Consider the following 14,136-nt stretch of genomic DNA (forward strand, 5'->3'; position numbering starts at 1 on the left):
GGATGAAGACATTAGTCCTTCAAGTCCAACCTATAACCCTACAGTCCCTTACAGCGTTGATCCAGGGGAAGGCAAAAACAAAAAACCCATGAAGCTTATGACAATTGCTCCATTTCAGGGGGAAAAAAATTCCTTCCCGATAACCAATCTGGCAATCAGTAAAAATAAAACCCTGGATCAACATGTCCTTAAAATCTAGAATCATAATATTGTTCTCTTCAAGAAACGCATCCAGGAGGCCCTCTTTGAACTTGTTCATTGAGTCCACCATCACCACTTCCTTGGGCAGAGAGTTCCATAGCCTCGCTGTTCTTACTGTAAAGAATCCCCTTCTATGTTGCTGGTGAAACTTTCTCTCCTCCAGACGTAGAGGGTGTCCCCTTGTCACTGTCACTGGTCTAAGAATAAAAAGATCCTTAGAAAGTTCTTTGTATTGTCCCTTCATGTATTTGTACATTGTTATTAGATCTCCCCGTAGTTGTCTTTTCTCTAAACTGAATAACCCCAAGTTTGTTAATCTATCGTTGTACTCCAGTCCACCCATTCCCCTAATAATTTTGGTTACCCTTCTTTGCACTCTTTCTAGTTTGATTATGTCTTTCTTGTATACTGGGGCCCAAAATTGTGCATAAGTGTGACCGTAGCAGTGATGTGTATAGAAACATAACTATGTTCTTGTCATAAGAATCTGTACCTCTTTTGATGCATGCCATAATTTTATTTGCCTTGGTAGCAGCTTCCAAATGGTTCATGGCAGTGCTTCTGGACTTGTGCATTGCCAGGGCCAGTATAGGCTTAAGTTACAACCTTAAAAAGAAGAGTAAATCTCCAATTACATTTTGAAAATTGTGTACATTGAATTAACCAATGAATTTTCCCATTTACAAAGACAATTTTTTTAACTTGATGGTTCAAGCTGCAGCTTATTTGTCTGATACCAGCTTTTCCAATCATCATCGAAACAAAAAATGGGTGAAAATGGGTGAAAACTTGACTCTAATTCTAAACATCCATATTTATTCTAATGAGTACTAAAAAATAAGGTAGCCTTCTAGAAGTAAAATGGTGTTATCTATATAACGAAGAGCAGATGAGCATAACAGTTAAAAGAAAATTTGATTGATACTATAGATTGTGGTTAGGTTACATTAAAGTGCTCAATTATGGGTCTAGTGTTAAAATTTGGTGAAATTTTGAATTGTAGGCAGGCTGATAGAAAACCAATGTATGTGTCAATGTTTAATATGCTTTGCTGACTATTATTTATTCTTTTAACTTGAACAATACCTTTCATTTCAAGGACAAGTCTTCTACTTCAATGAAAGTATTTCTTGTATTTCAAGTTTATTGGATTCAAAGAAAAATAATTCAATATAGACCAATGTAACATAATTGCCAAGGAAAGGAAAAATAATCCAAAATTATTTTTCAACTGCAGTACATAAATGATAGGAGCTAAGAATATGGGAGCTTCACAAAAATAATCTGGTTGTAATTGAAGAGGAGGATACAAAAAAAGGCAGATCTTTTAAATGCTTTCTCCTCTATTGTATTTACACAATGATCATTGACATGGAAAGGGATAATAATTCTCTTTTAAATGTCATCTGTTTACCCAGAAGTGCTGGAGACTTGGGAAGGTAAATGGCAGATGAGTTTTAATGTGGTTAAATGTAAAGTAATGGACCTGACAGTGGAACCAAATTTTTCAATTGTGAATTAAAGTGGGCCTTTCACCACATTCACCAATTCAAGTTCTTAGCATCTGTTACTAAGAGACCTCCACTGATTCCAGTACAGTTTGAATTTTTTTCTCTAGTCCCCACAATTCCTGAGCAACATGAGCAGCTAGATTTGGTGCATGATATGCTCTCTAAACTCTGTTATGTCAGAGGGTGTGATTAAGAGTTACAATCAGAGGCAAAAAAAAAAAAGCACAAGAATCCACAGGACTATCAATTTTTAACACCCCTGGTGTCCTTAGCCATAGCGCATAAATAAGTGCACTCTGAGTGTCAACACTTGGTAGGTTTGTGAATTCTTGGGCTTATAAAAATGTGTATATAATTTAAATATATGAAATGTTCCTCTGACAGCCGGACCTTTCTGTAACAAGATTTATCAACTAAGTCTGCCTTACCTTGTGTCATAAAAGGTTAATAACTGCAATGTAGATTTTAATGTTTCGCAAACATTAAAATTGGTTTGTTAATACACATGGCCATCTATGTCATCTTTCTTTTAATGTTGTAAAATGTAGTAAGAACAACTGTTAGAGATACAGATTAGCCTGGTTTGATTTCTTTAAATATCTAGGCATTATTATTTTAAGTCATGCAAAGTAATTTATGAACTTTTAGACTACTTTCATACAAATTAGCATGTCATGCTCTTTTCTTATCTGATAATTATAGAGAAAGGTCTATCCTATTTTGTGATATCTGAGAAGAATGGGATGGAAATTCCCATAAGAATGAAAGAAGCATGGACGGGACTTGGATGCGAGTGATCTGAGTTTCTAATGTTAAAAATATCTGCCTTTGTACTGGGTTAGGGTTTAAATGAAAGAATTAACTACCCTTTTATATAATTTTACTAATTGCAAAATAATGATTTTACGTTGGAAGGTGGTAAATCACAAATTAAACAACAAATACTTAACCTCGGGAAGACCGGGGGGAATAGCTAAGGCCTCATGTTGCAGAAAAGTAATTTTTTGTTGCAGATTTTTCTGTGGTTTTTTGAACTAAAGTCAAATATCCACACAAAGAACTAATGATAATGACGACCATGAGGGCTTCCTCTTTCTCTTCCGTTCCTTAGCTGCTATGGACTCCTAGTATATCTTCTCTTCTCAGCATATGTGTGCCTACGTCTGTAATATATTACTGTGTATTATCCTGTATCTGTATTACTATGCTGCTGTAACATGCTGAAATTTCCCCACTGTGGGACTATTAAAGGATTATCTTATCTAAATATGGATACAAAAAGAATGTGAAATATAGAGCAAGTTCTTATACTTCTACCTTCTGCTCAATCCACTCCTGGCTTTGGTTAAAAAAAAAAACGCAGCAAAATCTGCAACAGAAACAGCTGCATTTCTGCAACATGATGTCTCAGCCTAAATTATTTTTTTTTGGCCATACAGATACAGTACATGATCATTAGGAAAAGTTTTGAATTCCATAGCTTTTTAGTGGGCTCATGTATCAATGAGTTACTTGAATTGAGTATATAAAGTGAGTATGCTTTGATATAAAATATGTAGAATGCTTTATGTAGCCTGGACTATGTAGGCTAAGGCCCCACATTGTGGAAAAGCCATTTTTTGTTGCAGATTTTGCTGTTTTTTTAATTAACAGAAGGGAAAAGTATAAAATCATAAGCACAAAATATTCAACAAAAAAGCAGCCTTTCTATAACTTTGAGCCTTAGCTTGCTTTACAAAAATTGTAAGAACTGTAGAATAGCACTCAGCTCATTGAAGGCATAAAATTATAAGGGTGTTTTTGGGGGTTAAAGAATTGTCACTAGAGATGAGCGAGTAATGTTCGATCGAGTAGGTGTTCGATCGAATACTACGGTATTCAAAATACTCGTACTCGATCGAACACTACTAGCTGTTCGAAGTTTAAGGTTAGATGCAGAACCAGCGTTGATTGGCAGAATGCTATACATTCTGCCAATCAACGCTGGTTCTTCTCTTACCTTTAGTCCTCTCCGTGCAGCGTCCCCGCGGCGTCTTCCAGCTGAAATTCACTCTGCCTAGGCATCCGGCCTAGGCAGAGCCAACTGCGTATGCGCGGGCATGCCCTCGCATGCGCATTCGACTCTGCTCAGGCGTCGGGCTGGGCAGAGCCGACTGCGCATGTCTGTGCATGACCGCGCATGTGCAGTTGGCTCTGCCTAGGCCCCGATGCCTAGGCAGAGTGAATTCCAGCCGGAAGAAGACGCGGGGACACTGCGCCGGGAGAAGATATCAAGGAGAATCCAGCCTGACCATCACTCGTGGACTTGGTAAGTATAATTTTATCAAATTTTGCGTACCCCTGAAATGAGCATTCCCCTCCATAGACTATAATGGGGTTCGAAATCCGTTCGAACAGTCGAACAGTATGCGGCTGTTCGAATTGGATTTCGAACCTCGGACATTTTAGTGTTCGCTCATCTCTAATTGTCACACATAATAGATTAAGATGGAATTTGAAATTTTGACTCTTTGAAGTCACATTATGCACTTACAAATAGGGATAAATTGAAATACTTGCAACTTCTGCATGCATTAAGGGCAAAGACAATACAAAGTACCATGAGTGATCACAGGCTATTTTTACCATTTTTAGAGAATGTCCAGGTCAGAAAAGGATTTGTGGGAAACTATATAGGAACCTAAGAGAAACCCAACTAAATTAGAATTATGAAATGATAAAACAGTTAAATGGGTCGATGATAAATATTTGTTCACTCGGTGTAAGACTTTTGTAGAAAGGGAAATTTATTGTGGCTAATAATACGACACGTCATTACTTATAATAAGTGTCTATAACAAAAATAGCAATTTACTGAATGAAATAAAAACAGGGCAGACAATACTTAAATGTCATGCTGTTTTCTCAGCATGCACAAGTGCCTTCAGTTCAACACAGCCTACCATTTCACAGCTGCCTTGCTTCTTTTTATAACTTCTTTTTCAACAAATAAGAGTGACCTGTGTCCTGGGCCAGTGTAAATAGTTAAATGGGAGCACAATGTAAGCAGAAAGTCAGCAAATATACACTGACGCCTCAAATGATTGTATCATAAGTAAAGCAGAATTACTAAAAAAAAATGTATAAAATATAATGATTTTCTTGAAATTAATGACAAGAAAATCAGTATTTACCAAGTACTATGTGTTCTAACCTAATATGCTTTAGGTTTAGGATTCTGGTTCTAGGATTCTAGTTTTTAATTATTTATAAAAATAATTCTTCGTGTTTAAAGGGAGACAGATCTGTCTTGGGAGACAGATTTGCATATTCTTCCCATGTTCCCTTGTGGTGGAGCAACTATGGCTATAAGTCTCCACACACCTGAAAAGGTGGTCTTTCCCTAAGGATGGACATTATCCCCATAATCTGGTCTCTCAGCCTCTCACTTCTACCAAATCAATTCTCTCTAGGCTGCGCTGATGAAGTCCAACCAGACAGAAACTGTGCCATCCATAGCTGAGAAATTGATTTGGTTATAACCCCGCATTATGCAGTAAAGACTTCTGGGAAGTCGGGCATGTTGTTCAGGGTGCTTCCCATAGAGGGCGGCATAACAGAGGCACTGTCTCCCTGTTTACATCTTAGGAGACAGATTTGTATATTCTTCCCAATCTGATATAGTAATTCACAAATCTTTAAGTGTTTTGTGGTATTTAGGGATGGGTATTTAGTCATTTAAGTTGCTATTTCAGTGCGGTTCAGATTTTCTATTAGTCCTGCACCAAAGCCTGATATGTTTTACACAGGCTTTCTTCCCCCACCATAAGCCATGGTAAACAGTGTTGTCACTGTAGTCAATAATTGGGTGCATCAAATATATCTAACTCCTTATCACTTTGACAGTTAACAGAAGTTTTTTAGTTCTTTACACAAAAGCAAAACTCAACCGTAAAAGTGTGAATTACCCATATGATTAAACAATAATCTGTATTTTATTTTTAGGCAAAATTGCCTAGCCCTGGGAGCATAACATACCTTCAGATATTGTTTTGCATCCTATTTTATTCAAACCTTCCATCAGGAATTTATTGTTTGTATTTCTGATATTATTTACCAAACTTCAACTTACCGTATATACTCGAGTATAAGCCGAATTTTTCAGCCCAGTTTTTGTGCTGAAAAAGCCTCCCTCGGCTTATACTCGAGTCAGCAAAAAAAAATATATATATATATTTTTTTTTTTTTTTTTTTGGGGGGGGGGTCTATGACCAGCCACAATATTAATGTATAGAATCTCCCATAAAATAGTTAAAAAAAAAATAAATGCTCTAAATCGCTCCTTTCCCTAGAATACATAGAAAAGTAGAAAATGACTGTGAAACACAAACACATTAGGTGTCCCTGTGTCTGACAGTGCCCGGTCTACTGAATATAGGGTATCTGCAGTGCTCCTGTTCCATCAGGAAGGGGTTAATAGGAGCACTGCAGATACCCTATGTTCAGCCAGGCTGAATTCCAAGTGGGGGAAAAAAAGGAAGGGAAGGGACCGACAAAACCAAAACACCCCCTGCCCTTCCCCAGCATCTACTGCACCCAAAAACTCTGACCATTTTAATTTTTGAAATTTTCCAGTAGCTGCTGCATTCCCCCCCCCCCCCCCCCCAGGCTTATACTCGAGTCAATAAGTTTTCCCAATTTTTTGTGGTAAAATTGGGGGGGTCGGCTTATATTCGGGTCGGCTTATACTCGAGTATATACGGTACATCATGGAAAATGTTTTCATCTAAGTTTGGTTGACCATTTTCAAGTCATGTCATTATATTAAATGAATTATACGACTTTTTAATATCCTTAGCATATGTGCTACCTTTGCAAACCCATGATTACCTTTAGCATGTTACAGAACAGTTAAAAAAGTACTCTTTAATTCACCTACTTACAGGAACTTGTAATGACCAATGTGATACAATTTGTTATTATTATTATTATTATTATTATTATTATTAATGATACATCTTATTTATATAGCGCCAACATATTCCACAGCACTTTACAAATTGTAAGTTTCAAGTACAGAAAATAAAATACATTACAAAGTAATAGTTAATTCACACAATGGGACTGGACTGAGGACCTTGTTTGCAAGAGCTTACAATCTATGAGGTAGAGGGGGTGACAGAAGAGGTAGCTGTTATCATTGTTATCATCATTGTTTTCCATTATTTTTAGTTCATTGGAAATATACTGCAGATGGAGAAAATGTATGAAAAATTACATAAAAGAAACATTATTTTGTAAAGACCTTCATCAAGACTCTCTGTAGCTCATCAAGAATTAGCCGCTTCCCCCAAATGCCCTTGCACCTAGGCACAAATTTATGGCAGTCCTGAGTAGAGATGAGCGAGTAGTACTCAATCGAGTAGGTATTCGATCGAATACTACGGTATTCAAAATACTCGTACTCAATCGAATACCACTCACTATTCGAATGTAAAAGTTCGATACAGAACCAGCCTTGATTGGCCAAATGCTATACAGTCGGCCAATCAACGCTGGTTCTTCTCCTACCTTTAGAAGTCTTCTCCGTACAGCTTCCCCGCGACGTCTTCCGGCTCTGAATTCACTCTGCCAGGCATCGGGCCTGGGCAGAGCTGACTGCGCATGTCCACTTGTAGTGCAGACATGCGCAGTCAGCTCTGCCCAGGCCCGATGCCTGGCAGAGTGAATTCAGAGCCTGAAGATGCCACGGGGACGCTGCAAGGAGAAGACTTCTCGGAGGATTCAGCCTGACCCTCATTCGTGGACTTGGTAAGTATAATTTGATCGAACGTTGGCTACCCCTGAAACGAGCATTTTCCCCCCACAGACTATAATAGGGTTCGATATTCGATTCGAGTAGTTGAATATTGAGGGGCTACTCGAAACGAATATCGAACCTCGAACATTTTACTGTTCGCTCATCTCTAGTCCTGAGATGTCTTCTGTTACTCTAATTTTGTGGCACAAATGATAATGAATGTGGTGGTTCCCTTCCACCCATGGCCAACACTGTGCTACACCCACTCTTGTATGAGTGGTAAGGCGAGTACAAAAGCACCACTTGTGCCTATTTTAGTTGTATGTAGCATTGAAAAATTGTAATATGATGATATGAGACTATTTTACAATGCTTTTATGACATAAGGCAATTCATGAATCCTCCCCCACCCTTTACTCTTTTTGTGAACAAAAGCGCTATACAGGAATAGTGAATATTGAATAGTCACTTATATCCACTTGCTGGCTCATTAGTATTCACTGCACAGAGAAATCACCGCAGTTTGGTGAATACTAATGAGGAGGTTAATGGGAGATCCACCATCAAATTAAAGTTGCAAGGTGCAAGTCAAGGCAAGAAGTGAACCCAGTTTTTACTGCATTATAAGATGAGGATCTATCAATCATTTCCTATTTCCTGACACATAAAACATGTAAAAAACCAAAAGGACCGTGCTCACAGGTCAATAGATTTATTGGGAAAAAACTGAAGTGCACTCCAGTTTTTTCCCAATAAATCTATTGACCTGTGAGCGCGGTCCTTTTGGTTTTTTACATTTCTTTCACACCTGGTCCTTTCCTATTGGTGTTCCTGTGACGTGCTGCTCTCTCCACCTAGTCATCAATCTTCTAAACGTAACTGTGAACGGGATCACAGTCACATTAGGTGAGAGGCCAATCAGGTCTATCTGTCACTTGTGGGTTTTTCAAATTGCCACAGAATATTTATGATTATCTGCACTATGAGTGTGCTCGGTGTCTACTTTTTGTTCTAGACACATAAAACATGTCTGGGTTAGTCTTTTATATAAAGTGTTGCATAAGGTACTGAACCAAGATTCTAAAGTACTATGTGCGCATCCCAGCTCTAAAATCATCACTGCCAATTTTTGTTTGTGTAAAAGAAAGTCAACAGCAGCAGCACGGTACACTTATCAATTATTGTTATTCCGCAGAAAGAATAGCTTTAACAATATCCCTAAGTAATCGCTGAAATATTTATAAGCAGTATACAGTAGCTCTTAGAAGACACAAGCATATCTTCCCAAATTCTTTAAATCCAGAGTTCTAATAAATAAATTATATTCTCCTAGTCGGTATGAATTATTTATTAGTTGAGAGATGTTTTCGTAAATTTTTTTAATGATTACAATTATTGAGTTCTGTAAGAAAAACATGTTACATGTCTTGCTCATTATGTTTCGAGATTTTCTACCAATTTTAGATATCAGATACATTTCTGCATCTTTTATAGCGAACAGAAGATCTTGATCTTAATTGAATTCACTCACATGATGGACATCTGAGTGATCTTCTTTTTGTTTACGTATGATATATAATTAATGCATAGCTTCATGTCTGAAGGCTGTGCAGACGTGTATGTAGTCTCTTTGTTTCTGTAATAAAGAATCATAGGCATTTCATGTGCTGTGGTGGAACTCCTCAATTCAGCACCATATTAATAATAAAAAAAACCTTATTTTATACCAAAATATTTTGCAGCTCTTTACAATTCATACAATATGAGGCCCTGCTCACCAGAGGTTACAATTTATGAGGTATAACAGGAGGTGACACAAGAGGTGCTTATACAGTAGAATACCCATTTTTTATGAAAAAGCTTACAAGAATTATACAAATAAATAAAGCTGTAAGTCACCAGCCAGTGTCCTTATATGAATAGATACAAAGTGCTTTGGTATACGGGGAAGGGGGTGGCTCTTGTGAACAGATAAAGGTTAGTTTTAGGAAATGTAACTGAAGAAGTGTTTAGGAAGGTAAATATAGTAGGCCTGTCTGAAGAGATGAGCCTTTACAATGTGCTTGAAGCTGCAGAAGTTAGGTGTTAATGTGACTGCCTGATGTAATGAATTCCAGAGAAGTGGTGCAACTCTGGAGAAATATTGAAGATGAGACTGAGAGGTTCTAATAATAGAGTATGTTAGTCTTAGGTCAATGGCCAAATGAAGAGCATGGGTTGGGTGGTAGACAGAGATGAGGGAGGAAATGTAGGGAGGTGCAGCATTATGGAAAGACTTGTGGATGAGAGGGATACGTTTATATTGTATTCTGATAGCGAATAGGCAGCCAGTGCAGTGACCGTATAAATCAGAGGCATCGGTATAGCATTTAGACTGATAGACGAGCCTGCTTGCAGCATTCAGAATACATTGTAGAAGGGAGACTTTAGTACATATATATTTTCTTCTACAGGCAATGCTTCTTGGAAAGAAGAATAGTTTTGAACATGTTCAATTTTTTTACTATTTGATGCATGTAAAATTTGACATGAATCTAATAAAAAGCTCATGTGCCTCAGGAGGATTACTGGGGTGCATAATATACCTGTATCTTGGATGTTGTGTGAAATCTGTGCCCCGGGTGAAGAGCTATCGGTACTGGTACCGTAGCTCTTCACAGTCAGAAGGGCATTCCTGACAGTCTATCAGGAACGTCCTTCTTCACAGCAGCGCCTATAGCACTGTACTGTGTGAGCGGGGAGGAACGCCGCCTCCCCTCCTGATAGTACTAGTCTATGGACAAGTACTGTGAGGAGAGGGAGGGGACGTTCCTCCCCGCTCACACAGTACAATCTGAAATCATGTACATACATACATTTATATTGAAACGATGTACACAAAATTTAAGGATAAACTGTATTTAATCAAGTATTTTTACAAACTTAGTTTATTATTATCTAAGGCACATTCAAACAACCAAGTTTCGGGCATGAGATGAACTCCTACCAGTATAGTTATCTATGCTGCTAGGAGTCCAGGCCTACCAGTGACATACTGTCCCATACTGTAAATGGTAGGACAGTATGTCTCCTCGCATAAGGTATAGGCTGGTAAATTCAGCCAATACATGGATCGAGCTTCTTTTACATAGTTATATATTACAATTGAAAAAAGACTTATGATCATCAAGTTCAACCAAAGGATGGGAAATATATATTTGTACTATATATTGTAACTTATTTTTTTTCTACTGACAGTTTTTTATAACTACAAATTGTGCACTATGAAACAAATGGTAAAGGAAATCTTACTGTATGCGTCTCCTTCTAGCAAGCTCAGTTGCTTGAGGTCCAGACTTTCACAGTCCTTCATAATTTGCACTGGCAATACACCCCTTTGGATTAAAAGCAGTCCCACACATGAATGGTTTCAGGATGCTTTACTATTGGCATGACACTGGACTCACGGTAGTTCTTCTCTGTGCTATTATTCTTCCAGATGTCCAAATGGTCTGAAGGGTGCTTCATCAGAGAAAATAAGTTTATCTTTTTGTTTTGTTTGTCCTAGTTTTTCTCAGTCTAAACCATGTAATTCAGAATCAGTCAGTCTGCCCTTGATATGTTGATGTTTTACTTAAAGAATAGTAGCTTCTTTGCTTCCCCTCTTGACAGCAGGGCAGCTTCGAAAAACCTTCATACCATGAGTTCAGAGACACAAATCCCTGCCTGCTCCATTCTTTAGTAAGTTTTCCAGGTGTGTTGAACCAATCTCACTTGCTAGACGATATTGGGTGTCTTGAAGTCTTCTCATAAATTGAACTTCTCTCCTTGAAATTCTTGATGATCTGAAAAATTGTTGATTAAGGGATAGTTTTACATGCTGCAATGCTCTTGCCTGCAGGGCCCTTTAGGTACAATACAATGGGGACTGTACATTTCCTTGGAAATGTTTAAGGTAATACTGTCATCAGTCTTTTAACCTTGTGCCTCCTTTGCTGAAATATTGTTTTTTTAATATGAAAATGTGGTCGTTGGAGCAAAAACGGCATTACCACTTACATCTTTGAAGCATTGTCAAGATCCATATTGCTCCATAGAATTGTTTTTCATAAAAAACAATGATCTCTCAGCAACAGAGGCACTAAGTTACAAGAAGAAAACACAATTTGATTCAGGTGAGCGGAACCTATCCATCTGTGTAGCTCTCTTTAACACTTTCTCCTGAGAAAACTAGGAGATCACTGAAATGTTAGTGACTCAATTTTTGGAAGGGCTGACATTCTGTGGAAATGGCCTTTTGTGATCAAGTTAATTTTCAAGTCAAGGATTTAATTTTTAATTTTTTGTAACTCATCTGATCAATTTTCATAACAATCTAGTGTTATTGCAAAATGCCTGTATAAAAATGAAGCAGAAAACTTTGTGATAATCAAAATTTGTGCCATAACTGTAACATCTCTGCCTGTTCGGGTCTCTGCGCCACCCTTTGCTCACGTGCTGCGGCGCAGGAGGTGGGTGCAGTTTGATCATTTGCTTAAAGTTTTTAGTTGCACTGTGTGAACATGGCTCTAGTTCTGTCATTGTATTTGCACCACAGTCGTCTTCTGCCCTTGTTGCCTCTGTCCATTCAGTGGTTTAATTTTGTCTTGCCTGTGATTGACAGCCTGCCTTCCTGTCAGGTTCAGGGCGGGTTCATCCTCCCCTATTTAGTCTTTGCTCAAATTCACACTAGTGCCTGTTATTGCCTTGTGCTTGCTGGTTTCCTTTGCTGTTTATTTACTTGTATTCTAATCCTTGACCTCTGGCTTTCCCTACTGACTATTATTTTGGACTCCGATTTGGCACTGCATTGCTCGACTGTTACCGAACCCTGGCTAGCTGACCTCCCTTTGTTATTGTCCCTCTTGTCTGGGTTTTGTGTATCACTTATACAGGAAGGGACTGTCTTCGTGGTTGCCGCCTATTACGTAGGATAGGGCCTGGCAATAGGAAGGGACAGTTGGGGGCTTCAGCTTAGGGCTCACTCACCCTTGTGCCCCTTCCTCCAGGGTTCGCCAGCAGCTTCTGGGGAATTATTATCAGGCTATTCCCTAACAATAACTCAGATAGAGTTATGGGACAAATTTTGGTTTTCACAAAGTATCTATCTATCTATCTATCTATCTATCTATCTATCTATGTTTATTTAAGTAATTATTATGTATTTACATAGATATAGATTAAAGTTTATATCTATAGTGGTTAGGCTTTAAAACTACAATTGAATGTAAACAAAAAAAAAAAAACATTCAGTTTAGGAGTATTCAGTGTTGTTCCAATTATAAACTATCATTTGAACTGAAAATATATAGTGAATGTCAATCACAGTTGAAAGTTTCTATTGTGGTGCACTGATTCACCTGGGCTGGGAAACGACTATTAAGTATTACTAATAGTTGTCGAGCATTTTGGAAGGTCTGAAGCAACAGAAGATGAAGCTAGTGCAGGGACTTCTAAAGCTACAAAGGAGTCCACACAATAGAAGTATGAGTAAGGTTACTGGCAGTGTTTGGGAATAGGTTAATAATCTTGTTTCATATGTATTTTGCTGAGAGCAGGGGGCTAGAGGGAGCTGGAGTGCCTGCATTCATATGAATATGAGTTTGGATAATGAAATAGCAATACAATTTTGTTCAAGAAATCTAGAGTGTTTGTTTTTTTTATCATATTTAAATAGATAATGGACTAATAAACATATATATATATATATATATATATATATATATGTGTGTTATAAGGTAATAATTGTTAAAAATGTTAATGAAAATGTAATAATTCTTTTTTCTTTTTTTTTTTTTTCTTTTTTTTTTTCTATTTAAGAACTATTCTGTATTGGATATGAGACCTCCCCCGACTGTCATCACTTTGAACAATGCCATGTACTGGCAAGAACTTGAAGAAGCATGTGTTTATGAGTGTCTGGATGGTAAAGACTGTCAGAGCTTCTTTTGTTGCTATGATGAATGTAAATCAGGCTCTTGGAGGAGAGGTCGGATACATATAGACCTTCTAGAATTGGACTCCTACTCCAGAGTGTTTTTTCCAACATCGTTCTTGTTATTTAATCTTGTTTATTGGGTTGGATATCTCTACCTATAAAGACTCGCTTTGTGAAGACTGCTTTTATTTGAATTACACAGACAAATGAAACTAGAGGATATTAAAGACTTTCTCTTCCTCATAATGACCCCGGAAATTCTTTGGAGTACATTTGTTGAGGACAATGCAAGAACAAAAGACTCGATTTGAATTGTTTAATTGTGAAATGTTATTACTAATGCCTAAATACTTTTTATCACAAAACAAGGCTTATAAATTCTTATATACTAAAATCTATATTTGGCATAGAAAATTATACCGGAAAAGTACCATGAAATTATATTGTACATTAAAAAGTAACAAAAATATCACTGCATCCTTTTATTAAACCTACCTTTAATTTCTATAAAAAAAATAAAGTTGATTTTTTATAAAAGAGCACAAACTCATTTGTTTGAAAATGGTGTCTTCTACAATTGAAGTAGAAACTGGAAAAAGAAAATTAAAATAATATTTTAATTACATTTTAATTACATTTAATTAAAATAATATTTTAATTACATTTACAATTACATTTTAGTGAAGATA

At 37.2% G+C, this 14,136-nt stretch overlaps 1 protein-coding gene across 3 annotated transcripts in view; it reads left to right on the forward strand.

The window, feature by feature from the left end:
* Window positions 1-13,869, forward strand: part of GABRG3 (gamma-aminobutyric acid type A receptor subunit gamma3) — a 417,910-nt gene extending 404,041 nt beyond the window's left edge. For all 3 annotated transcript variants that reach the window (XM_075265197.1, XM_075265198.1, XM_075265199.1), the window contains exon 9: window positions 13,330-13,869. In XM_075265197.1, coding sequence (XP_075121298.1) covers window positions 13,330-13,608 — 279 coding nt within the window. In that variant the 3' untranslated portion in view covers window positions 13,609-13,869. The remainder of the gene's footprint in view (window positions 1-13,329) is intronic.
* The last annotated feature ends 267 nt before the right edge of the window (window positions 13,870-14,136 follow it).

This window comes from Leptodactylus fuscus, chromosome 2 (genome assembly GCF_031893055.1).
Source record: "Leptodactylus fuscus isolate aLepFus1 chromosome 2, aLepFus1.hap2, whole genome shotgun sequence".
NCBI classification, from domain to species: Eukaryota; Metazoa; Chordata; class Amphibia; order Anura; family Leptodactylidae; genus Leptodactylus; species Leptodactylus fuscus.